The sequence below is a fragment of the Amblyomma americanum genome, chromosome 5, assembly GCF_052857255.1.
Source record: "Amblyomma americanum isolate KBUSLIRL-KWMA chromosome 5, ASM5285725v1, whole genome shotgun sequence".
Taxonomy (NCBI): domain Eukaryota; kingdom Metazoa; phylum Arthropoda; class Arachnida; order Ixodida; family Ixodidae; genus Amblyomma; species Amblyomma americanum.
Genome location: NC_135501.1, coordinates 182,350,411 through 182,377,577, shown reverse-complemented (window position 1 = coordinate 182,377,577; position 27,167 = coordinate 182,350,411). Strand labels below are relative to the sequence as shown.

The 27,167-nt window shown below is 45.0% G+C and overlaps 1 protein-coding gene across 3 annotated transcripts; it reads left to right on the top strand.

Moving 5' to 3' along the window:
* The first annotated feature begins 1,728 nt into the window (after positions 1 to 1,728).
* Positions 1,729 to 26,671, top strand: Gnpat (dihydroxyacetone phosphate acyltransferase). 3 transcript variants are annotated; one of them, XM_077665973.1, is made up of 14 exons: positions 1,729 to 1,863; positions 3,182 to 3,454; positions 6,089 to 6,265; positions 10,716 to 10,845; positions 12,432 to 12,635; positions 13,591 to 13,742; positions 14,515 to 14,645; positions 16,397 to 16,653; positions 17,870 to 18,196; positions 19,213 to 19,292; positions 20,304 to 20,441; positions 22,107 to 22,315; positions 23,375 to 23,436; positions 25,450 to 26,671. In XM_077665973.1, exons 2-14 carry the CDS (start codon positions 3,254 to 3,256, stop codon positions 25,515 to 25,517), a joined length of 2,136 nt encoding a protein of 711 aa, XP_077522099.1. In that variant the 5' UTR covers positions 1,729 to 1,863; positions 3,182 to 3,253; the 3' UTR covers positions 25,518 to 26,671. The 3 variants fall into 3 exon arrangements, with proteins under 3 accessions (XP_077522099.1, XP_077522098.1, XP_077522100.1); XM_077665972.1 differs by having other exon boundaries at positions 1,729 to 1,950; XM_077665974.1 differs by lacking the exon at positions 1,729 to 1,863 and adding an exon at positions 2,028 to 2,144.
* Positions 26,672 to 27,167: the final 496 nt, after the last annotated feature.

Sequence of the window (27,167 nt, the reverse complement as noted above, 5' to 3'; positions counted from 1 at the left end):
TTTAAGACGGTTTTCAGGATGAAGCCTCCAAGGTAGTATAAAATGGAACATTCCGTTGATGTCGGCTCTTCAGTTAATAAAATCTCAGAGTCGTCTATTTCTTCAGGCAAATTTTTTGAGCACTGCTTCTTTGCTTTGAGAAAGGTCATCGACGAGGTACTCTCAATCATCAAGCTCATAGCTTGTTTTGTTTTTCTTGAAGCAATGTTTATTGCCTCAGGGCATAAAAACTATGAAGTGATAGATGAGTAAGATAAATAAATGTTCGCGGTGTATGTAGAAACTGGCTCACACTCGCAAGCCTCAGAGCACATTTGAAGTCATATGCCGTCGGCGCTGGCATCATTAGGCGTACTACCGGAAAAAAGTTTTTCAAGGCAGTCTTGAAGTAGCCTGCTTGTTAGGAAAAACTCCTAGCGTTCATTGCCCAGGAAAACTTCTTGGAGGCGAAGGACAACTGTCGTGGAAATAAGCAGCCCAGCTTGGGATGGTTTCCATTGAGAGATGGCGCCCATATTCATCCCTTGTATTGTTCCCAGGCATTCTGCACAGAGACTGTATGAACGATACTGCTTTCCGTGTCTAGCGTGGGAGTCGGCGGGAGCGGAATTCAAGGAAAAGGCGGCGGCGCCTCCCTACTACCGGTTTTGACGGCGACAACCCCTTCCAAAGCGGGCGCGCATCGAGGCACGCCAGACCGTGCTAGACGTCGGTGCCAGCGTACGGGCTTTCGCGTACGCATCGGAAGCGGGGTCCCAACATAGGTCGGGACCAGCATCCCCCCCCTCCCCCCCGTCACAGCAACAACCACCACCACCAAGCGGGGTCCGGTTTACAACAATCGGAGGATCGCGGGGCTCTCGGTGACTCTTTTCTTCATGGCTTGAAGCTCTTTCACGTTCCCCGAACTTTCTTTAAGTGTCCTTCCAGCCCCCCCTTCCCGCCAACCCCTTCTCTTCACGGCTTTAAATTCTTTCGGTCGGCTGGAGAGGGGAAGCCAGTACCAGGAACATGGAGATGCATGCCTCTTTTCGACGCCCGTTCCGGCGTACGCCCAGGAAGGGCACTTGGAGTTGGCACTTTAAGCATCAGTGAAGTCTGCTTAACCTAACCATTTATGAGTAAAAGAAATTTGTTGGTTTGTGAATTAAATCAAGGTACTATTTATCGTTTTGAAAGTGGCCACATTGGATACCAAAGTGTTGCTGCTTTCGTTGGAAGAGCTGGCACTAAGGCGAAATATGATAGTGGTGTTTCGGATTTGCCTGTTTGGCTGTTTGCTCAGGAACACTCTCGAGACGCCTCACCGACCTCACCACCTCAGTGAGGCGGGGTTCAATGACCTGCTAGCACTGAAATTCGCGGCATATTTTGTTGGTCACTGGATACGTTGTTTTGTTCGCTCCCTTCCATAATGCAAACAAGAAATACTAAGCCAGCCTATGTGATTCCAGCAGGGACATGGCACATCGATACTAAAGCAGATAAGATTTGCTCTACGGACTAATCGATCCAATTTCAGCCCGTTGCGGAGTTTCGGTTTCGATTTCGCTCAGTAGATTCGTTCTTTGTTTGCTGTCGTTAGTGGTGGTGTTATTGTAACAAAATTTCGTCCTTCTAGAGAATACGGAGTCACAGTACTTAAGGGCCACTAGCTTTGTAATTTAGTGGTGTCCTCGGACTTTAGCAAGCACGCGAAGAAACGAAGCTGCAAGCCGCGTGTCTAGCGAGTGGCGTGATGGCCGCTGGCCAATCCGGCAGCACCCTCGAAAAATACTCAAATCGACAAAAACAGGACCAACCGCGCCTCCTCTCACCGGCTGGTGAGCATTGGTACACCGGCGATGTTTCCTGTATGATCCCGTAAGTCGCTCCTTCGAGCGGTAATCCAATCTCTCGAGGGGAGAAAAACTGTCTCTGCAACGCGATGTCGTCAAAGGCGACGTAAAGGTAACTGGTTTCTTCGCTTGAGGCGCGATCCTACGCGCACTCTCTCCTTAGCGCTTGGGTTTTCCTTGGAGAACCCTGCGATGATAGCTGTTTGCGGCGCGGTGTGCTTTTTCAGAATATTCTAGCACGGATGCCTGGACATTTACACTTGCGCTGATCTTCGTGAAATACTCTTTCTGGTGGCATCTTCTCGTGTGAGTTTTTGCTGGGGCTGGCGTCAACTGCTAACAAGCGCAATCTCGCTAAGCATGCCAGTTGATTAGCCGGCTCATTATTTGCGGAGCTCTTGAGTTTTAACGCCGATTAGCTGTTTCTGCCGCCTGTTTTTGCTCCGTGACATCTGCAGGGACTGTTTCGATGCTATGTTGTGGCGAGAATGTTATGCCCCCATAACGTGCTAAATGCTGAGCGCGGGTTTGATTCCTCTGTCGTGTAGCTTACCTGATGTCAGAGGCGGACAAGATTGCTTGGTGTGAAATTTGACAGTCCACGATTCATCCTACGCATGGATCAATCCGGTACATTTGGCAAATTACGGCTTTGCATTTAGTGAAAGCGCAAATAGAATTTCACCGTCATGCGTGGGCCAGATTCTCTCTTGTTTATTTATTTTTCGGAAAACCTGGATGACCCTCTGCTGTGTGAGAAAAGTAACAAGTTCATCCTTGGTTGGTCGACGTATGAATGCTTTCAACAGTCAGCTCTGTGAACTTAATGTGCGATCGGGTTTTCGTATAAACTTAATTAATAATTAAGCAGTTATCACATGTCTGGTTTGGTGAGCATAATTTTCCCGTTAAAAATTTTTTTTTTTTGGTTGTGACTATGACTTTTGTGCGATCACGTGCAGCTCAAAACAGAACTGAGATCAAAGCTCTGCATTATGTATATTATCTTCATGGCTTAGATATGCATGGTTATCTGCCCCTCGATTAAAATGCTAGTTTGCTAGCTGGCCAGGTTTAGTAGGAGCTAAGCTAATTAACATGCACCTATCATCTCGTCTTTAATTTCTTTTCCGTAAGGACAGGCCGTACATCACGATGCAACAGTAATCGAGCACTGTATTCAATGGTTTAACTGCAAAATGATTGAGTAAATGTGGCATTAACTCAGTGCTGTTTGTAGAAGTTCTCCAGAAGTTATCCGCATTGAGCATGTCTGTTGTCTAAACAGCCTTTCTGCAGCCATTTATTGTGTGTACTATTTTTCTTCCATGGCCTTTGTAAAGCCATAAGCGACGAGGATACAGCCTTTTAGATCTGGCTTGAAAAAGACGAGTAAGCAGAACCCCATCATCACCATGAGCGGCAGCAGTGGCTACATTACCCTCAATGGGGAACGCTTTGACGACATCCTCGCCGACCGGCGCACGGTTGGCGACCTGTCGTGGTGCACGCGCGAGTGGAGCTGCCCCAAGTACCGCTTCTTCGGCAACCGCACTCCACAGCAGGTCAAGCAGGAGGTCCTGGCCAGTGCTCGCGTCCAGAAGGCAATCGCCGAGGTAATCTTAGCGTGCTGTGCAATGGCATTGAACAAACGTAGTGCTGAACTTAATATCTTCTTTTGAATGTTGTTTTTGAAGAGCATGTTTCTAGCATGTAATTGTGAACATGCCGCACTGGATACATGTGTGATGCATGCTGGTTGAAAGCTCTTGAGCCTGAGGCCTTTATTATTACAGTTATTATTATTAAAGTCGGTTTTCAATAATTCGAATTCAAACGGAAGCGAAAACTTGTTCGGATTAGAGTTCGGATTAAGGGGTGCCGTTGTAATGCACTCGATGTTAATGGGACCAAATCATCAAGCCGGCAGTTCGAATTGGGAGATTCCAATTTATTATATAATTATTTCATTATTATGAGCTGGTTTGCGAGGTGCCATTTTGCTGTGGCTTCATAGCTTCAGCGCTGTAGTAATGACTGCTACATATTCATGAGACGCCTGGGGATCACAGGCGGAGACCAGCATGACGTCTTGTTGCTCATATACATAACTTGCTCCAATAGTTGCTGCTAATTTTTGTTTTCGGTAGTTTATTTGCATGCTGCTGATTTATTCTTATCACAAGAATTGTCATATCGAGAACCTCTTTATTACTCTAGTGTTTTCTCTGGGCGCATGCCAGTTAGTGTCCCATACATGTGTGCACTCTGTGTGTGTGCAGTGGGGGTGGGGGGTGTTTGAAGTTTTTCTAATGCCACTGCAAATGGTGGTTAATAGAATGCAGTAAAGTTACCTGCCACAAATAATGATGTGCTTGTTCTTGCTGCTTAAAAGTAACTTTCTATGATAATTCATTAGAGCTTCAAACATGGGTGCATTAAGTAACTTTCTATGATAATTCATTATAGCTTCAAACATGGGTGCATTAGTGTAGGCTGACAGTCCGGGCTGTGCTTTTGCTCTTTTAGATCTTCATAAACCATACCCATGATTGAAGATAAAGGACTCTATTCTAATTTGACATTGGATTAGTGCTCCGAATTATATGTTTACTGCTATTGCTGTTTATTTGTATCTTTGTGGAGGCTGCTATATTTAGGAAGAGGCACATAATATGCAGCATCAGATATGTGCAGTGTTCTCAGTTTGGGTACAAGCAGAGTTCAGATTGCAAGGGGATTCCTGCGGCTTTTTCTTCTTGGTATGCGCCCACCGTCATAAGTGTATGAAAGTTGGTTTCGTTGAAGAAACTAGATTCTTTATATCTGTGGCACATTGCTTAACACTTAATGATGCAATTTGCAGTTTGTGCGCTCAGGCTAAGGCTTCATATATCTATTGAAAGCTGCCTACAAATATGAGAGTGAAATAAATATTTGCTTGCTAACACTCCGTTCCATAGACTTTTGATTACGGGTGTATCTCTTGCATCCTTGGTTAATACGAAGGTGCCTTCCTTTATGCATCCATTTGGTTGTTCGTCTTTAGGGTCAGGAAACTTCTGTTACCCTTTCAAGCAGCATGGAGATGTTATCAGCAGCTCAAATCCAGGAAAATCTTGAATGTCAGAGATTGCCTCATTTTTTTTCAATTGTTTCAAGACTGTCTCAACTTTTTTTCTCTTGCAACTATTCGCCCTTACTTGCACAGTTTAACTATGCTTTGTCACCATCTCTTCAAATGTTTTTAAAAGGCAGACTGCCACTCTGCTGCCAGTGATGCTGGCATCAGCAGCTGTGCTGCCAGCAATAGCAGTTTCGGTTGTGCAAAAGAATGTATAGTCGACAAAAGTCAGTAGACTGTCCCTATAACAAATTTCATGACAGTGATTCATGAGTGCCTGTAAATTTGTCCGCCTTTGCATAGTAGCAGTAAAACTCTTTGTGTAATGTTGTATCGCAGTCTAGTCGTACAAATGAGTGAACCCAGCATTTGAAAATAGTAGAAACTCTGCCATTAAGTGTTGTTAATATTTGTATTGCTCTAATTGCACACCCACTCCTCTTGTGTGCAGGCTTGTGGGTTTTTAGAGTGGGAATTGCTTCTTGGCCATGTCGTTCCTGTTCTTAGCTCGAAATAACCACAGCGGAATGTTTTGAAATCAATTCAACATTCCTCAAACAAATGTACAGGAACTGATGGGAATTCTTTTTGAAGATATTCCAGTTTGTAGCTCGTTGTTAAACTGCGATTTTCAACATTGGTTTGGCGAATATCTTGTTCTTCTTCCTTTTGCTGCTGCTGCTACTGCTGAACAATTATTATAAGTATGAACACATTTCTTCTGGCCGCAAAATTGGAGCGAAAAAGAGGAAGGGCTTTTATATAACAAAGTAGATACCGCTTTTGCATCAACTTCGAAATATTCGGTGTTTCTTATGGTGCTTGTGGCAAGAGAGAAAGTTTGAAGTTTTATTGTCTGGGTGAACTGTTTAAAACCTTTAAAGCATTGGATGTGGTGCATTATGTATGTGAAGGAATTAGCGGGGCAACGAACTGAATAAAATGGAAGTCAGAAAACCCATAGGTGCCAGTTCTCACCTCAATTTTGTACCATTTGTTGTGCCGTTATTCTTTCAAAATTCAAATGTGATGGATGCAGATTAACGCATGGCTTGAGATAGTTATGCGGGATGTGAACCTAGTTGATGGTTTTGAGAGGTTAATCTTTCTTCTTTTGACTGTGCAGGTGAGCGCGGAGCAGAAGCGGCCCGTGGCCGAGGTGTCAGAAGAAGCCCGCCAGCTGCTGGAGCAGATGGGCCACAATATGCGCATGGGCAACATCCGCTTCCTGGGATACCTGTTCAGCAAGTCTTACAAGAGCATGTACCGGGCTATCTACGTCCACTCGGAGGGCATGGAGCAGGTGGGTGTATCCTTTGAATCACACTTTGAATCCTGCTGTCTTGCTCCTGGCTGCTGCCAGTTGTTTGTGTGCAACTTTATTTCAGTTAAATAATTCATTGTGGTTACCTAAATAAAATTGAGGAGTGCATACATATCAAAATGAGGGTGAGGGGACACGAGACAAGGAACATATGAAAGAAAGCTGAACCATTTGCCCCTTGTTCTTATTTTGCTGTCATGTTGTTTCTTAGTACTTAGTTTTTTAAGGCCGTGCATCGTCAGAATACACCAGTGGCACCCGTCCGCGTGAGATGTCACAGACAAACTGAGTTGCGTGAATGCGCGCATATAGAGTTTATTTCAAGTATAGCACAGCACTGCCACGCCGCAACACGCTCGATAGGGCCATGCATCGTCAGAATACGCCAGTGGCACCCGTTGCGCGAGACATCACACACAAACTGAGTTGCGTGAATGCGCGCATATCGAGGTTATTTCAAGTATAGCACGGCACTGCCATGGCGTAATACGCTTGCGAGGGCCGTGCATCGTCAGAATACGCCAGTGGCACCCGTCCGCGCGAGACATCACACACAAACTGAGTTGCGTGAATGCGCGCTTATCGAGTTTATTTCAAGTATAGCACGGCACTGCCATGGCATAATACGCTCGCGAGGGCTGTGCATCGGAAGATTACGCCAAGGGTAGCCGTCCGCGCGAGACATCACACTCCAACTGACTTGCGTGAATGCGCGCATATCGAGTTTATTTCAAGTATAGCACGGCACTGCCATGGTGTAACACGGTCGCTAGGGCCGTGCATTGGAAGATTATGCCAGGGGTAGCCGTCCGCGCGAGACGTCACACACCAACTGAGTTGCATAAATGTGCGCATATGGAGTTTATTTCAAGTATAGCACGGCACGCCAGCGCCGCCTCGCGTGCAAGAGGACCGGGGCTCGAATCCTGGTGCCGTGCAATTCTCCACCGGGTTTAAAAAAAAAAAATTCCGCGTGTCGATGGGATTGCATAACCAGGCCTGGAGTGCGGCCTGATCTCGGTGACCAGAACCGACAACGCACTCTCTCACCAGAGCAGGATTTGGCCACCCTGGTGTAGTACTTGGCCACAACCTTCTATGATCAAACCAATTAACCCTCGTCCCTCAGTCCCCAGCGGGTGCGTAGCAAGTGACCACGGCGGCGGTCAGACTTGTGACGCAGCGGAGGGTGCTAAGAATCTCTGGCTCCGGACAGGCCGCCATTGGAATCTGAACCTGGCAACGTTTAACGCTAGAACAGTGCTGTTCGAGGAACTAGCGGGAATTAAATGGGATGTGATAGGGCTTAGCAAAGTTAAGAGGACAGGTGAGGCGTATACAGTACTAAAGGACAGACACATACTGTGCTATCGCGGATTAGAGGATAGACGAGAACTAGGTGTGGGATTCCACATTAATAAGGATATAGCTGGCAACGAAGAGGAGCTCTATAGTATTAACGAGAGGGTAGCAGCTATAGTAATTAGGCTGAATAGGAGGTACTAGCTGAAACTAGTGCAGGCCTACGCACCCACATCCAGCCATGATGACCAGACCGTTGAAAGTTCCTATGAGGACGTAGAATCGGCAATGAATAAAGTAAAATCACAGTACACTGTACCGATGGGCGACTTCAATGCGAAGGTGGGCAAGAAGCAGGCTGATGACCACGCGGTAGGTGACTATGGGATAGGCTCTAGAAATAGCAGGGGAGAGTTGTTAGTCCAATTCGCGGATAGAGATAATTTACGGAACATGAATACCTTCTTTCGCAAACGAGAAAACAGGAAGTGGACCTGGAAGAGCCTTAATGGTGAAACTAAAAATGAAATCGACTTCATACTATGCGCTAAACCTGGCATCATTCAGGATGTGGCCGTCCTCGGAAAGGTGCGTTGTAGCGACCACAGAATGGTAAGATCTCGAATTAGCTTAGACTTGAAGAGGGAACGGAAGAAGCTAGTGAAGAGGAAGACCATTAATGAGTTAGCCGTAAGAGGGAAAGCACAGGAGTTTAGGATAGCGCTGCAAAACAGATATTCGGCTTTAACTGAGGAAGACGATCTTGATGTTCATACAATGCACGATAATCTGACATCAATAATTACGGAGTGCGCAGTAGAAGTAGGCGGTAGGACAGTTCGACAGGATACCGGAAAGCTATCTCAGGTGACGAAAGATCTGATTAAGAAGCGCCAAAGCATGACGGCGTCTAACCCTACCGATAGAATAGAACTAACAGAGCTATCAAAGTTAATAAATAAGCGCAAGGTAGCCGACATAAGGAAGTTTAATATGGAGAGAATCGAGCATGCAATAAAGAACGGAGGTAGCCTAAAAGCAGTGAAGACGAAACTAGGCATAGGTAAAAACCAGATGTATGCATTAAGAGACAAGCAGGGCAGTATCATTAGCAATATGGATAAGATAGTTAACGTAGCCGAAGAGTTCTACACAGACCTGTACAGTAGCCAATGTAATCAGAGCGTTAATGAGAAAGACAGCAGTGCACAGCAATGCGTCATCCCGCCAGTAACGAAAGATGAAGTAAAGAAAGCCTTAGAAGCAATGAAAAGGGGAAAAGCAGCTGGGGAGGATCTGGTAACAGCAGATCTGTTGAAGGATGGAGGAGACATCGTGCTGGAAAAACTAGCCACCCTGTATACGCAATACCTTCTGACCTCAACTGTACCAGAAGCTTGAAAGAATGCAAACATTATCTTAATTCATAAGAAGGGAGACGTCAAGGACTTGAAAAATTACAGGCTGATCAGCTTACTATCGGTTGCCTACAAAGTATTTACTAAGGTAATCGCTAATAGAGTCAGGGCAACGTTAGACTTTAATCAACCAAATGATTAGGCAGGCTTTCGTAGAGGATATTCCACAATAGATCATATTCACACTATCAATCAGGTGATAGAGAAATTCGCAGAATATAACCAACCTCTACATATAGCTTTCATTGATTACGAGAAAGCATTCGACTCAGTGGAAACCTCAGCAGTCATACAGGCATTGTGTAATCAGGGGGTAGAAGAGCCTTATGTCAAAGTACTGGAAGATATCTATAGCAACTGCACAGCTACTATAGTCCTCCATAAAGTCAGCAATAAAAGGAAGGGCGTCAGGCAAGGAGACACGATCTCGTCAATGCTGTTCACCGCATGTTTACAGCAGGTTTTCCGAGGCCTGAATTGGGAACAGTTGGGAATAAAAATAAATGGAGAATACCTAAATAATCTGCGATTCGCTGATGACATTGCCTTGCTGAGTCACTCAAGAGGTGAACTGCAAATCATGATCAATGAGTTAGACAGGCAGAGCAGAACGATGGGTCTAAAAATTAACATGCAGAAAACCAAGGTAATGTTCAACAGCCTAGCAAGGGAACAACAGTTCACAATTGGCACCGAGAGCCTGGAAGTTGTGACGGAATACGTCTACTTAGGGCAGGTAGTGACAGCTGATCCGGATCATGAGAGGGAGATAACTAGAAGGATAAGAATGGGGTGGAGCGCATATGGCAATTTCTCGCAGATCATGAGTGGCAGTTTACCAATTTCTCTCGAGAGAAAAGTGTACAACAGCTGTATCTTACCGGTACTCACCTACGGGGCAGAAACGTGGAGGCTAACGAAAAGAGTTCAGCTTAAGTTAAGGACAATGCAGCGAGCCATGGAAAGAAAAATGATAGGTGTAACGTTAAGAGACCGGAAGCGGGCAGAGTGGGTGAGGGAACAAACACGTGTTAATGACATCCTAGTCGAAATCAAGAAGAAGAAATGGGCTTGGGCAGGGCATGTGATGCGAACGCAAGACAACCGCTGGTCCTAAAGGGTAACGAAGTGGATTCCAAGAGAAAGTAAGCGTAGCAGGGGGCGACAGAAGGTTTGGTGGGCGGATGAGATTAAGAAGTTTGCAGGCAAAGGGTGGATGCAGCTGACAAAGGACAGGGTTAATTGGAGAGACATGAGAGAGGCCTTTGCCCGGCAGTGGGTGTAGTAAGGCTAATGATGATGATGATGATGATGATGATGAGTTTGTTTTCAGTTTGACTACTAGTATTTACTTTCAGGGTAATTCATGCAGATGAGTAATTAAATCTGTCGTGCTTATTTTCTCTATCTGTGGTTTTCTGCCTGTGAAGTTTGATTTATGCCGTTTATGACCGAATTTCGGTCCAGCTTTGTCTTGGTGTCTCACATTGCTTTTAACAGGTTTTATTCTATTCCTTAACCGTTTGTTCTGTTTAATGCTTGAGACGATGATTTTGGAAAGCTTTGTCAGTTGTTTTGAAGATTGTTAGGAAGTAATCTGAGACCACTTCGTGTCCTAGCTCTGCATATTTTTCATGCAAGTACTGGTTCTAATTGTGATGCAAGCTGTTCCATGAGTTGGGGTCGGGGTCCTGTGGTCTATCCCGCAGTACCGGAAAGCTGCAGCGGAGAACCCAGTGCTCCTGCTGCCGACGCATCGCAGCTACAATGACTTCCTGCTCATGTCGTACGTGTGCTTCTACTACAACGTGCCACTTCCAGTCATCGCGGCTGGCATGGGTATGTGGGACAGATTGAATGCTATGTTTTACCTTATATTTAGTGTCATGATAGCAGAGAAGAGATTGCAGGGTTATAAGGCCAGCCAAACGATAACTCAGTGCACTGTAAGTGCAGCTAGGCATTCACTTACCAAGTGAGTGCCTTTTTTTTTTTTTTGGAAGTTACAACTGCAACAGGGGTGGGCACAGACTGAAAGAGATGGTTGGACACTTGTTCGTAATGTGCTTGCTTCTGCTGTTTATGTTCACCTCGTTAAGCTTGGTTGTTTTCACAATAAATCATACATCAACTAGCACAGAAGCTGGCCTTGCTTAGGTGCATTTTACATAGTCACTGCTCTGATTGACATACTCACTCGCTGATCGAAGCAGATACTTATTCACCTACCATCTTGTGCACACTTTCGTGCATGCACATATTCAATATGCATGTACACGACACATGTATGAATGTTTGAGATATTTTATAAACAGCGTAAGCTAATTTGGCAGGTGTATTTACAGTTTACAGCAAGCTGTAAAGAAAGACGATTGTGCAGTAGAACCCTGCTATAGCAAAAACTCTGATATAGTAAAGTGAAGCTGCAGTCCCGTTTCGCTTTCCTCAGACGACTGTTCGGTTATGGTAAAGATTTTTTTCGAAGAAACGGCTTTAGTAAAGAGCGTCTGGCCATGGCAATGTACTTCTTGTGGAATGATGACATCGCGGCATGCACGAAGCCTAGGATCGCGAGGCAAAGAGATACCAATGTGCTCTTTGAGGTGGCTTCACAACTAAGCTAGGAGAAGCCAACTTTTTTGAAGACATTGAGGCCGTGAGGCAAAGGGTGCGATGCGCACGGAGAAAGTAAAGCTGGCTATGAACATAGAAAGAAGGCGGCGCGGGTCTCTAAGATAGGAAAGCCAGTAAATGTGCAGTGAGGAGCAGAAAAGGGAAGAAAAGGGCGTGCGTTCGTAGCACAGCTGCACGAAGCACGGAGAAGCAGCAGCAAAATGTGGAGGTGCGGTGGAATTGCATAGGCTGTTTTGCAGCACTTGACTTTATCGCGCGTGTTTCTTAACTACTGCCCCTTAAATGACGCTGAGGCCACAGAAGACGACGCTATGATCATGGGAAGCTTTGGTTTTCACATGGAACCAAACTCGCGGTATTTTTGTAGCCGCCTTGTATTCGTGTAAATGCAGTACTTCCACAAGAGGTAAACGATTCCGAAAATGTGATAACACGTGGTAACTGATTATAAACAATTATCACATAAAGGGGTGATAAGAGCAGGATGCAAGGTATTTCTGAATGTTTGTTTTATAAACTAACAATTCATGCTTAGTAAGTAGCCAGGGAGCATAGTCAGAGCCATGCCTTCACCAACAACTGATATAGGAAATATCCTGATATATAGTAAAGATTTTTGCTGGTCCGAGTTACTTTACTATAGCAGTGTTTTACTGTATACGGCGCACAGTGATGCTGGAGCTGCTGCATATAAGCCATTATTGGGAGTGTCTGTACTATTGTGAATTCTCCACAGTGACGTGTGTCGCTTTGTACTTGTCTCCAACTCTGGACGCTGTTACTGCATGCAGATTTCCTGGGCATGCCAGCGGTCACCATGCTGCTCAGGAATGGCGGCGCTTTCTTCATCCGGCGTTCCTTTGGTACCGACCAACTCTACTGGGAGGTCTTTCGCCAGTACATCCACTCGCTCATCGCTGGCTCAGAGCACGCCCTCGAGTTCTTCGTCGAGGGCACGCGGAGCCGCACAGCCAAGTCTCTCTGTCCACGGACCGGTCTGTGGCTCATTAGTTGTGTCTGATGTGGCCGTCGTCTTTGTGCCTTGTCGTGCTTATAAAGGGTGAAGGAAAACTTCGTCTAAGTTTTGTTCTTGGGAAAAGTTGATTATGTGGCTCTATTTTGGGGCATTGATCTTTGTCTGACAGCAAAAGACGCATTTATTGCAGAGAAAATTGCATTTAAAAATTTTGCCGCTACTGGATTGAAACTTGTGGCGCTTTCACCGAAACTGACTTCATTGTTACCGTGTTGAAGTCAGTAGCACTTAGCTTAGCCTTTAGGAATTCACATCCTTAAAACTGTGTCAATGCACCACAGTTTACTGATGACATCAACCAGTGACGGTGACACCTGTATTTTATTTTTTGGCTTTTTCTAGCTCGTAAAAGCTCTGTTTTCGGTGAAAGCACCATCTTTGTCTTAAGAATGTGATAATCTACCGCCAGAGGCAAACTTCAGAGTATCATCAGGATCCCTTTAAGTGTAGATTAAATAGCCTAATGTGTTGAAGTTGAAGAAGACGTGGTCTTTGCTATTACTCGCATCTAGTAAAATATTTAGTCTTGGTGTGCGTGCTTTGAATGTAATGAAAGCACTTCATTATATGATAGATATTTGTTGTGATGCATCCTTTTGTAGCCAAGTTTGCATAATAGTTAATAAAGAAGTCTTAAATAGATGTCAGCTGCACTTCATAATGGCTAACCACTAAAGAACAGTGGTTTGTAGGTCTGTAAATAGAGATTCCTGTATCCTGTCTACATCGAAGCATATTTTGTGTTGCGGCCCTGAGCTTGTCTTGCTGACATTCAACAGTCTGGCAAATAAAAAACAAGAAAGCGTGCAATGCATTATGCGCATACACTTTGGCTTAGTTCCTGTTGGGAAACATTGTGTATAAACATCATTCAAAAAGAAATCTGTGGTGTTTTTCCTTGCATATTTGTCCAGGTCTGCTGCAGACAGTTCTGGAGATGTTCTTCACTTCCCGCGTATTCGACATCACTGTCATCCCGATCACCATCACCTATGACCGCACACTCGAGGAAAAGCTGTACGCCTTTGAGCTCCTGGGTGTGCCCAAACCCAAGGAATCGACATCGGTGAGTAAAGTAGTTGGGTCGACAGCATTACGCTGTACCTGAATGGGAAGTCCTCACGGCTGGTCGCATGCGTACTGTTGACATGCCATGCATTTAAGTCAGATTAGATCCTGTCTCTTTTTGGGCTAAGTTTTGCACAAGGTGTAAGTACAGCAGCAAGAACGGGAGGAGCAAGGGTCTTTAAAAATGTTAAGGGATAATCAAGGGTGAGAACTATGCAGAAACACAATCGGCAAGGTGTTAAAAAGTCTTGAATTTTTGTATTACTAGTTTGGTCATCTTATTGCTCAAGAGTCTAGGCAGTAAGTAATATGTTGAGTGGTTGTGTAGATTGGAAATGCTAATTTAGAAAGCACAGTTCAACTATTCTGACAGAGGAACTGTCCTGCAATACTGCTTGTCTAAATTTGCTGTCAGGCATAGGAATTATAAATATATTATAAATATATTGGGCATTAAAGTGGTTAATCAGTAACCATGTGTTTGATTTATCACGTACAACGTAAATCATGAAAGCAGGAAAATTTCCTTGACTTCATTCAGATGACTCGCCGTGTAATAAATTCTGAAAGTTGTTTTGTAGAAAGTGCTGTCCCAAATTTGCAGATTGTGTGAGAGGAATGTTTGCAAACAACTAAATGAGGAAATCAGTATTAATTACAAATTAGTAGCACAGTCTTACATTAGTCTCGTACAGTTGACTTGTATAGGTGCATGAAAATGTGCCGCTTGCAGTAACCATCCCTTTAATTTTCTTGTAACAACTGTGCAGGGCCTGGTGAAGGCCCGTGGAATTCTGAGCGACGACTATGGCAACATCTTCATCAAGTTTGGCACCCCGCTGTCAGTGCGGCAGTTCTGCGGCCGCTCGATTGATCGGTCCGTCCATAGCTTGCACCCCAGGTGGGTGACCACAGCTGATGCTAACATCTGGTTGACTGCCCTGGAAAAAAAAATAGAAAAAAGAAAAAAAGAAATGAGTAGGAAATTGCGTGAAGTTGTTATCCCCTTTCTCCAGAGCTGAAATTGAAGATATAAAGCAAAAACAGAAATGTTGGCACTTCTGTTTACCGTTTGATTTTTTACTGTGCAATTGGTTCATTGCAGGTGAATGAACAAGTAAACAAATTGAATGAGGTGAAGAAAGCGAGAAAGAAAATGAGCGAGCGAGAGCTTGAAAAAAAAAGCTATAGCTTTTCTTTGTGTCCATACCGCTGCACTTTGATGTAAATGGATATTATTACTCCTTTGTTTGAAATAAATTACCTAGGGTGTTCAGTAACTAGCTTTATTACGCAAGTTGGCCTTCGGTAGCGCCGTCTTAAAAGTGGCACTTAACACTGTTGAAACTGCAATGAGCTGTACACGGCTTGTAACACGGCTGCAGTGGTTGGGATTTGATTTCTTCACCTTGACGAATTGACGAAGTGCCCGCTAGGTCAACAAGGATGTCCAGTTACCTGCATGTGTGGGTTTTGGATGGAGACATCAAAATTTCACGAGAAGCACACAGTTGTGGAAAGTGTCTGACGAACCCTCTGCAAGTATTGGACATTCTGTAAATTTGAACTTTAGATACTAAGTCAGATTGATTGTCTGCCTTCTGAATAAGCGCATAACAGCTGGCTGTGTTTACAGATGTGCACGGTCCTCATAAAGTAATTATTGACGTCAAAGAAAATGTGTGATAGATTTATTTGTCACTCCTTTTTGGCAGAGTATGGGTACAATAGACCAGAGTTAATTAGGACTTGAGTAATTTGAACAGCTGGCTTATTTGAAATGGACGCTTCAGTCCCGTCAACAGGTGTACTAAAAGGCTCCTGTTGATTTTAACTCAGTCCCCTCATGTTTGAATTACCAAGAGTTGACTGTATCTTTGGTTTGAGACATTATTTTCGTCAATAAGAAAGCAGCACCAAAGGCATGACAACAGCAGAAAAGAGAGTTGGGGCTGGTGCTTACTTCACTTGGCAGTGCTGCCATGGTGGTGGCAACATTCCCCACGTGACCAGAAACTGCAGACATAAAAAAAAAAGCACTGCATAAGAGCCATTGGCAGGTAAAGTGGAGTGCGAGGCGGTGAACGGGGGCCATGTGATGTCGAAGAAGACTCCTTATCAACTCTTGACAGCAATTTTGTTCTGAATCATTGAACCTAGGCTATTCGGGCTGCCCTATTCACGCTTCTGTAGACTGTAGCTCAAAGTGGCATTCACAAAAACTTATTCATTCTGCATCAGGAGTGCTGCCAGTCCCACCTGTGCTACTTGATGTCGTGAAGAGACCACAGACTACTTTCTTTGACATTGCTCCCATTACTGCTGAAGGAAGCGGTCGTTGCTCATAAAACTGCCATGTCTAGGTGACTACTGGGCAATGTTCAAGCAAAAAATGCCTCAAATTTGCCCTCACTGCACTTTGGCTGACAAGACAGCGGGAGCACTGGGGTTGTTTCTGAAGGCAGTTGGACTCTCCAAATGCCTTTTGAGTGCTTGCGGCTCCTTTTGTGCTGCCTTCTTTCAGGCTACCCCCTCATTGCCTTCCCCCATCTAGTTTAGTTTAGTTTAGTATTCCGGTTAAACATCCACGCTTTTCTGTTCCATCCTCTCTCCACCTGTTAACAAAGTGCCCTGCTTGGCCACATGCGACAGGTTTGAGACCCACGTGACGGCGGAAGAGACAGCCGCCTGTTCTCGGCTCGCCCACTGGGTGGTGAGAGCCCACCACCGGTCCCTGGCGATGTCGGCCTTCCCCCTCATCTGCCTGTGCTTCCAGGCCCGCTTGAGCCGGCGGAGGCTTCAGCAGCAGCAGCATGCCTCGCAGCATGTCCTCGTACACGAGCTGGCCGACGAGGTCCTCTGGCTGCGGGAACTGGTGCAGCGGCTGGGAGCCCTCGTGCACCTCAAAGGTCGGTGGCAGTGGTCTCTCTAATACTTCCACTGTGTGGTACAGCTTTTGTCAAAAATGCCTGGCCCATGAGAATTGCGCCCAGAAGTTTCCAGGTGGTGCTTCGGGACCCCTAGGAGGTTGTTAGTAGTCTGAATAGCCATTAATGCATGCGTATTTGCTTCAAAAATTCACGATTATGCAAGGAAGGACACGGATGTGATGCAAAGCAACGCTGTTATCCAGGGATACAACTCAAGTATGAAGTTCGAGTAACTTCATAAAGAAAGGTCTCCAACCAATGGCGCTGAGCTGTCAAGACGTTGCATCTCTTTACCGTACATATGTACGTACAATCTTGGGCTGTTGCCTTGCAACCCGAGCTTACACGAGTTACTCGGGTAAGTTTGGAGGAGCGTCGAGAGGCTGCTCGGGAAGAAGAGTAGCATGGGCCGCACAATCCCTACCGGTGGCTGTGACAGCAACAGCCACCTGCCAATGCAGTGGCGCATCTCTTAATTGCTGCGGCACTGCGCTGCTAGTGTTAAGAGGACTCACCGCCATCTATGATAAGTAGAGAACGACCAGTTCTGCATTTATGGGCATTAACCCACTAAAGATATCACGCCATACACTTAAGACAGAGCATATGTGCCCCCTCCAATTGAAGAATGAACACCTGCTTCTGCATGTCTGCTCAATTAACGTTTTAAACCCCTACCAATTTCTTTTGTCTATAGTCTTGTCTCCTTATGTCATGTCTACATTCGCTCTTGTACTAGTTATTGGAAGCACTCTCAAGTTTTAGATTGGGAACCAAGCTGCTCTAGCCTTCTATGTCACCTGAGCGAGCATGACGTGAATCAGACAGCAACACTCAAAATCCTTTTGGGAAAGACGCAAAGTGAGTTGGGTATTTTTGAGAAAGCAACATACAAACCCCTGTATACAGGTGGTGGACGGAATTTTGCATGGATTGTCTTGGTTTCGTCTTGCATTCTAACCAGTACATTTAGGTTCCACGGGCAAGCTTGTGGCTTAATTGTGACTTCTGTGGCTTTTCTTGTACCAGCATATATTTCTTTGAACTCTGTTAATCCTGTTGACACTTGCTGTCTTCCTTTGGATTCCGTTGGCCTCCTTTCGTCTTGATTGCAAGCTTCTGGCTTGCATAGAGGGTGACAACTGCAAAGCATTTACATTGAAAATTTTCTGGCTGTACTGAATTCCTCAAACAGGAGGAAACAGCAACCAGACCAACCCACTGAGCTGGCTTCGTCGGGAGGTGCGGCTTCATTCCAACATGTTCCGGCTCACACCGGAAGGCACCATCGAGCTGGTGCCAGTCAGCACGAATGCAATACTTCCTCCGGGAGGCCAAGCCAAGGCCGAAGCCGGCGCCAAGCCAACAATCTCCCCGCTGCTGAGGATACATGCTGACACGGTGCAGACAGCGGTGCCCCAGATGATGCTCTATCACTACGGCAACCAAGCACTGCAGGTGGTGGCGCCGGTGTGCATGGCAGCTCTTGCGCTCCTAGCAACCCCTGTGCCAAGGTCCCAAGGTAGGCGTTTATTTGTCCCACTTATTGTCCCACACCGAGGACAATTTCATGCAATTCTTGTTAGTAGAAATTGATTCATCGTGACCACTACAGTAGAATTTTGGTAATACGAATCTCATGGGGTTGCGAAAAATGTTCCTGTCATTCGAAATTCGTAGAATCCAAAGATGATGAACAAAATTCAAATGCAAAAGCACTTGAAATGCATTCATGTCGATCTGTTTGTAATTGACAGAGTTTATATAAGGCCCCACCACTGCTCACTACTTGCGGTGCCTACCACGCAATGTGTAGTGTCAGTGATGTGTGGGCAGTGTTCAGTGCTTGAGGATGTGATCAGGGCTGGTGTGTTCATTCAACATGTTAGTATGGGAGAACGTTTGGAATATCCGCAATTCTGCACACTGTACGTAGTGCAGCCCTGCCAAGGAATTATACAACTTGCTATCAACCGTGATTGTGTCATCGAGATTCTACTGCAGTTACAGAGCTTCAGAGAATTTCTTGTTGGGCTAGTTGGTAATTGATCATTGTAATTTAAAGGCGCACCACACACACACGAGAGAAGAGAACAGGACAGAGCGGCACTCACAACTGGTTTATTTTGCAGAAACCTTGTGCAGAAACCTTGAATATGTTCCTTGCGCAGGCACTGGTTGACTGTATATACTATCTGTATGTGGTTTCTGCAAAATAAACCAGTTGTGAGTGGCGCTCTGTCCTGCTCTCTTCTCTCGTGTGTGCGTGTGGGTTTTGGCGCCTTTAAATTACAATGCAGTTACAGTCTAGTCAGTCAGTCTATTGTTTGAGTAACTGAGCACGATTGTCATGAGGCCTCAGTGAATAAACAAGAACTTCATTTGCATGTTTTTCTTAGAAATGCAATGTATTTTTAAATTCAGCATTATCTCTTCCTGTAAACATTTCTGCATCTCCTAAGCATTGAATGTGATCAGCCACATTGAATGGGCATGGGCATAGCAACAGTTTCTCATTACGGATCTTTCTGCTTTCAGACTCTGTTTACGAGAACTTTAAGAAGCTCCAGAGCCTGCTCCAACGCGAGTTTGTCTTCGAAGTCGACAGGCTGGAGGAGGTGAGTGAATTATACAGTCCAGTATATCTGCACTAACTTATTCTTTGATAAGAGGGTTGGGTGTGCCTTTATGTGGTTGCTACAAGGATATTGCTTGGAAACAGGTTTGCCTTGTGAACTTGGCACTGATTTGCAAATGGGATTTGGTTTTTGCATTTCAAGGTGTAAATTAAGTGGCAGAGACTGTGTGTGTCAAGGAGAAGCAGCTGTGCTAGCCTGCCTTTCTGTTTTCAGGGAGCAGGAATCATAAAAGCTCAGCGTTGCATTGTTGCGCCTGTGCAACAGGACTCAACTTCATAACCATCAGTGCATCATTGGAAGTACTGGCTGTGGAGGCAGCGTTTCAATGGAGGTGAAATGCAAAAGGAGCCTGTGTGCCATACGATGTTGGCACACGTTAAAAAACCGCAGGTCTAAATTAATCCTTAGTCTTCCAATCACTACGGTGTGCCCCATAGCCCATGCGTTTCTCACCAGTACGTTAAGCCCCCCAATTTACAATTTATATACAGTGTTGATGCTTTTGACTCCTTTGTACTTGGGTCCGATCTCCTAACCATTGCAATCTTGGAGTACTTTAGAGCAGTACTGTGTACTATTTGTTTAATTCAAACTAAGTAGATTGATGGTTTGTTCCAGCTATGTGGAGATTGAATTAACGGGACCCTTTTAATATGCTTGTTGTTGATAGCAGCAAGGCATCAGTTTGAATAGACCAGTGGTTCTATGCCTGCATCACATACAATGTCACAAGCAAGGACTTGCACATTTAAACTGCTTTGAGCTTCAAACCTTACATTTCTAAATTGCTGGGAAGTTTACATTTTTTTTTTCTGCGCAAGAAGCCTGGTGGACAGGATTGTGTGCATGTTTATTTTCATGTTTCTTTGCATTTATGGGTAGTCTCTGCCTTCTTGTCTTTTTGATTATAGGTAGCTTGGGCATGTTTTCTTAGCTTGGTGCATTGCCTGTTGTTTACAAAGGAGTTTTCCGCAAACTTGTCCGGTGCAGAGCTTCCGGGAGGCAACCTACGTGCTGCAGAGTCTCAACATTCTCGCTGTACTCAGGCTGGAGCCGGCTTCTTTGGAGAGCGTCGACAGCTTGCATCTCCTCGCTAGTCATGTGGTGCCCTTCCTGGAGGGGCTACAGGTGAGGTTAAACATGTTGAGTCTTTGGAGTTAGCTAATATAAGTTGCCGATCGAATTTTTATACTCCGATAATTCGGGATTGTGAAGTTATTTCAGACTTTGAGGAACAGTCACGTACCTCATAGGAACATGTGCATACCATATAATCTTGTGTAAGGGCCGGACTCATATTTGGGCCACACCCCCTGTTTTGCATTAGATAATTGAGAAAAAAAATGCGGTTATAAGTTTTCGTTTCATTTGTGTATTAGCCACACCTTCACAATTCACACTCGAATTTAAAAAGAAAATGCAGCCTTTACAGGAGTTTATATACGGCATTCACAAACAACATTTCGGACTCTGGAGTTCTGAAGGTCTGTTTATCGGACTGAAATAGATGCCGGCAAGACTCTAACTTTGACGTCAGTGGACATTACTGCCGTAAACAGCCTACTCTCTGCTGTCTTCGCCTCTATGGAAGGCGCTATCTTGGATTCAGATAGATTCAGTAGGAGGAATTATCTTGGACTGGCTTGGCGATTTCTGTACCCCATTGTTCCCACTTGAATTAATAGCATGCTCTTCGCTCCTGTCGGGGCGGTTTACAAAAGCGGAGGCAGCACATGATCGTGTTGATTACAGTGATTTCAGGACAGCAGCCTCATCTGTCACAGTGCTGACGATGCCAGTAGTGGGGTTTGAGGCGGATGTGTGCACATCAACCTGTGCTTTCTCTCTTAGTCTTCGGAACTGTCATTGGGGAAATGTGCTCTGTTCTAGACTCACGTGTCAGGTTTCAAGAGTAGTGCACTGCGGTGCGCTAGGACAGAATTGGTTCATGGCATGACCCACGACCGCATTGCACATTTTCTTATCGGCAACAGGAGGTGTGGTGCGGACATGACGAAAGCATGACTCTGACTAAAATTCAACCTAATATTACTGCTTCCACAGGTAACACAGGGAATGGCGAAATTCGCAATTTTTCAAGGCAGTTTTTCTCAGACAGGTAATTTTTTGGAGTTCACTGATTTTTTGGACTTTCAATTATTTGGACCATTTTCCGAGTCCTGCTCAGTCCGAAAAATTGGGTGGCTACTGTACAGTTGAACCAAAAGTTTGGTACAAGTCAAGTGAGGCACAAAGAACTGCGATGTATTCGCTGCTTCTTCATACATTGTCATTCTGGGTCATGAGGCAGGCCAAATTTTAGTCCTGTTTTCTCTCTTTAGAATGATGTGCAACACATTAGTATATACAGACAGCTACATGGATTGTACCAACAAGTGCTAAATATATTTATAAATCAGTTTTTTTTCTTTCATGTCGGTTTGGTTTCAGTTTGAACGACCAAACGATGGTCGGGACAAACGAGAAGCGGTTAGGTCACGTGATGCAAGGGCTTGCGGCCATCTGACCTCCAGCTCCTGCCTAAAATCTCTCAGAAATAAAGTTGTTACCTACCCACCTATTCTATGACATTGCTGTAATGCGGTGAACCCGCTTACAGCTACCGTGATCGGTGTAATGTCTTGCGCATCATTGCAAAGAAGAAAAGACACAGACAAAATCTTGATGTCTATACCAAAACAAAGCAAAGCAAAGTGTTTTCGAAAAGCACAAAGGAAGGGTGATTGCAACGGCTGTGATGATGATGATGACATCCCTCATCCTTGTGCACAGGTGGTGTGCGACTTCCTCCGCGAGCAGCCTAGTGACGTGGTGGAAGTGCCCCTACCGGAGCTAGTGCGGAAGTGCCAGTGCGCGGCAGAGAAGCGCCTGCTGCTCCAGGAGGATGGAGGCCTCAGTGACTATCGGGTGCTCTCGCTCGACCTGCTCAACAACTGCCTCATCTGCCTCTGCCACCTGGGCGCAGCACGCAAGGAGAAGCAGTGCGGAGCCCGCTTTCTACTTTGCCGTCTTTTCCGAATTTCTAAAACGCACGAGCGTGGGGAGTTTTCTACGTACAGTGTGGTACACCCACTGTCAAAAGTTTATGAAACGTGACTTTGGCGAAGAAATTCAGTTTCTTTGCATGCAGGGTGCATTGCTTTAGATTTAATGGCACACTTAGTAATTTGCACATTCAGGATTACAGCCGGACCTCGTTGTACCAAAACGGTTTATTATGAAATAATGGATGCAACGAAAGAATGACAATTCTCCTTGGAAGCCCGATCGACACGGGCTATAATGAAGCTGTGGTCAAATGAAGTAATTGCCGGGCCCCTTCAACTTTGTTATAATGAGGTTCAACTGTATATGTGTACAGGTGCATATATCTGTTGTAGACTGCATGCAAAGACAGCGCTGATGTTAAATTCCATAAATGTTAAGTTCCATAGAGTTTTGACTGCAGGCATGCATTAGGACTTGGACTGCTTGGTCTACATCCAAGAATGAAATGATTGCTATCACTCCTTTTGTCATGAATAAGAAAAAAAAAAGCACCGCAAGGTCTATTGTTTAAGCAGCGACTACTGGCGACAGTCCGCAGAAGAGATTGGCAGGCATGAACAAACGATGCTGAATGTGAGCTCAGGTTTCGCAGGTTTCGAGGAGTGCTACACGCATACTCTAGGCTGGCCAGCCTTTATTTAGTTTCATTTTCATGTCACGGACGTGCTTTCTGAGCATTTTTGTGCACAATGCGGGTTTCACTTAAGGTCCTAAATTGATGTGTTCAGCGGGAATCTCAGAAGCTGCTTTCTCCCCTCAGCAAGGATGATTTGAACGTTTCTTTTTCTCAACTGGCAGCAGGGGCGGCGATGGGGACCTGATATCTGGAAAATGTCGCTTATTGTGCCCCTACATGGTGATAGAATTTTTATGCAGTTATAGTGGTTTTTAAGAGGGCTATAAGGGCTGTTTTAGATTCATGCAAGCCCTTATAGGGTCCTTATTTTATAGATGTGGCAGCATTCTTATAGGGCTGTTGTCCTGTACTGCAGGGATGGTGCTGTCGTCCTAGTGCCAGATGCCAACAGCATTGCCAAGGTTCGGGAGAACATCGGTGAGTGAAGGCAATATGCTGGTGACAGCTGGCTGCACCTTATTTACGAGTGCCTTAGATGTCACATTAAATACCTTGGATTGAATACCAAGTGGGAGCCTGGGGGGGCTTGCCCCCCCCCCCCCCCCCCTTGAAATCAAGCTATAACACCCCCCCCCCCCCCCTTCCTATTTATTTTTTTGGCAGCGCTCTTGTTGGCCATGTACCATTCAGCGACCTTCCTACCTGCTTGATAGAAAAAATTACCTTGGACCGATCCAGAAAAAAAAATTCCCGGACCACTGGTGACAACTGTTAGATCCGAAATTCTAACTTCTAGGTGTGTTGACTTGCAAAGGTGGAGTAATTTTTTGATGGTCCGTTGGCTTCTTCGGAAGGGTGCAGACCCTTCCAAACGTTGTTGTTTGGTGGTGATGAACGGAGATGTGCAGATGAAGGTCAAAGGGAGAATATATTTACAGTATGTACAAGGGCAAACTGCGTTACAAGTTGAGCCACACAGACGGTCAAGCTGTAACTGACAAAGACAATTCTCACAGAGAGAAACACTCTCTACAAGCTCTTACTCATCGACGCGAGGTTAGAGTCTAGGGTTGCAGAATTACGTGCCACTGCATGGAGCCTCTAGCTCAACTAGACAGGACTGCTCTCCAATGATTTTTCATGCAGTTTTAAAGCTTTTGCAAACAAAGAAATTAGGGCGGTCATATATCGAGGCCCGCCCTAAGCTTCGATAACCAATGGAGGTAGCCACAGCCCCTGAAGGTTGGACCCAACTTCGAGCCCGGGGCCTGGCTATAAAGAAAAAGAAACATATACAGAAAACATTTTGAAAACACTCTCCCCGAGGGGAGTTCTTGGCCTTAGTGCTTTATGCTTTCCCTTTCCCTGCCGCACCCCCGCGTCATCGCCTCTCAAAGGATGAAGCGTTTTTTCTTTAGCTAATTGGCGGGGCCACTGATCCACTGGCTCGCCGCAGGAATGTCAGACGGCGGGGAACTGCGACGCTTCGGTGCCATCGAGAATGCCAAAAAAAAGAAGAAGAAAAAGGGCCCATCGCGGAATGCGAGGTGGTTCGCATTCTGCCGCCGTGGGAATGCTGCCTAAGACCAAACGGCCCCACGTGCTCGTTGTTCGCGCCTCGCATGCTTTCTTGGTGCCAGGTGTCCTCGGCCGTCACAGCGGTGCTGTCAAGCAGCCAGTGCCTCCTGCGTCTTTGCCACTGCTTGCGGGGGTAGGGGGGGGGGGGGGGGGGGGGGGGGGGGCGTAGACCGGAGGCCCGCAGTAACCACAAGCTAAAGGAATAAAAAAAAATATGCGCGTGGATGAAGCGCGGCCTTACAGGGGGTGTGTGAGGTTGTCATCCCAAAAGTACACATGGGCTATGAAAAGGAATTGCTGCTAGTCGCAAGCATTTCACCATAGTTAAATCTATAGACAGCTGTCACTGGCAGTTTTCTTTGATATAGCATCCAGTATATTTGACCCTTCAGTGACAACTTCAATATCCTATAACTCAACTTCTATGACAGCAGGTTGATAATTTTACCCTTATGGGATAGCTTGATGTCAAGAGAAAACAATGGCTTGCAGTCGAGCAAATTCCCTGCAGCAAAATTTTTTTAAAGCTCTAGGAATAAAGTCACAGAACGTATTGCATAAGTGCGCAAGGACTTGTTGCACATAAAATTATATGACACATTTGGAATCAGCTTGCAAAATTACATGTTCCCTGAAGGTTCCGTAATTGTGACTTCACTAATAAAAATTTTTTTCGGAGACCGTTTTCCCCCCTTAAACATGTGGATGGACTAGTCCGAGAGTGATTAAAAGTGCGACTATTCGAGGCTCACTTAAAGAGTGTGACCCAATCTAGATCGTGCTAAGCTGGTCCTGCAAAAATATCACGTTGCCGCCTGCTGTCAAGTACGGCCGCAAATTTCTTAATGTTGCATAACCGTTGTATTGAGTGCAGTTTTGAAAGCGAACTACTGCATTTGCTTTTTCTTGCAGATGTGTTCCTCTCTGCTGCCTCGAGACTTCCGACAAGGAGCACGGAGCTCTACCAAGCCAAGCTGTAGCCGACAGATGCCACGAGTTATTTATTTCCTTTATGTGGAAAATGTGGGGCATTGTGATATAACACCTAGCTGCCATGCTTCTACAGTGGCTGGTGGGGTAGCTCAGTTAAGTTTGAGAAGTCACAGAGTGTCGTTTTTCTTCCCTTTAGCCGATCTTTGTTTGGAGAAAACGTTGCGTAGCACAATTTTACACATTATTCTTCTTTATTCGTACTGTTTTTGTGCAATACACTGTTAACTGTAACTGTGCTTTGGTTAAGTTTGTCTGTTTTGCAACAACAATAATGAAGGAAATTGAGCGATCATAGGCATTTTTCCTGATCACTCGTTTTGTTTCGATGGCATTTAGTGGCATACACTGTTGTGACATGTTTTTGAATGTCCAAGACCTGCTGTGTTTAAAAGTTGCTCATCTTGATTAATTAGTTACTTGTACTCATTCTTTATAGCAGCCATTTGAAATTAATGCGTCCCGCTTTCTGTACAACATTGAATTCCATTGTGGCATTATCTTGTATTCTAGCTCTTGGCTGGGAGTCCTTTGATGCGGAATAATTTAAAGATGGCTCTGTGTCTGTGTCATGAAATATTATTTGCCACAGTTCTCGTGCTTTTTTTTTTAACAATACTTGCCCTCTGTTCTCTGGAACTGTTTTTTTTTTTCATTAGCAGAGTGAATAGATAGCTCCCTGTTAATAACTTGGTGTGGGTGTGTAGTACAGATAAAAAACAAAATGTGCATCGAACTAATGGAATGAGATGCAATGGAGGGCAATATAATAATTGTAGGTAGAAGCAAAATGTTGAGGTGTAAAAGCACCGTGGTAAGATATGCCTTGAATGTCATTCAGTTTTTTTGTGGTGCAAAGCTGAGGGCATGACACTTATGAATGCTTTGCAGCTATTCAGTTTTGCCTACTTCACTGTCACTGAAGGCAGAAGTCGTTCTGCAAATTTCAAGTATTGCAAAGAAATTTGCTACTATTTGTAAAATCTCAGCAAAACATTTATTTTGTTGCATCTCAGCGTTCACTGGCTCTTCAGTGATGATTTGATTCTGTGTAAAAGTGCTGTAAGCGTTTTTTTCTGTAATCTCTAGGTTCACTGGAGTTATTAAAATGAACCTCGTTGGTCTTCTGATGAAGGAACGTGAACATTCTTTTTCATGAAGTCTTCTTTACTGCCTGCTCAACATGCATATTAATTTCGTAATTTCCGAATACTGGAAATGTTGGCCTACCTGCCACTTCAAGAGGTGGCACTTCATGTCCAGGCATAGGATGGAGATAGAGCAAAGATTTCTAAAGAGACTGTGAAACAGTTTTGAAGATTTCTCGTAAATCTATTCAGTACGTAGAACACCAATGTTTTTGAGCATTCACAAAGTATGAGCCCTTGGAATGGAGCCAGTGGTTTATTACAAATTTTTAAAAATTGTGATTTTTCAAATTTGTGTGCCGATTAATCGTTTAGTGACGGTCTGTGGAACTTTTTCTGGAATGTGTACATCATGAGTACCGGTAATCACACGGTGAGCGACGGGAGCCTGGCGCTGCTATTTGCTGCAGGCATGACGTCACGCTACATTTTTGGTAGCGGAAGTCTTTCGCGGCGGTGGCCGTGAAAGGCCAAACTGAAGGGGAGGAACAC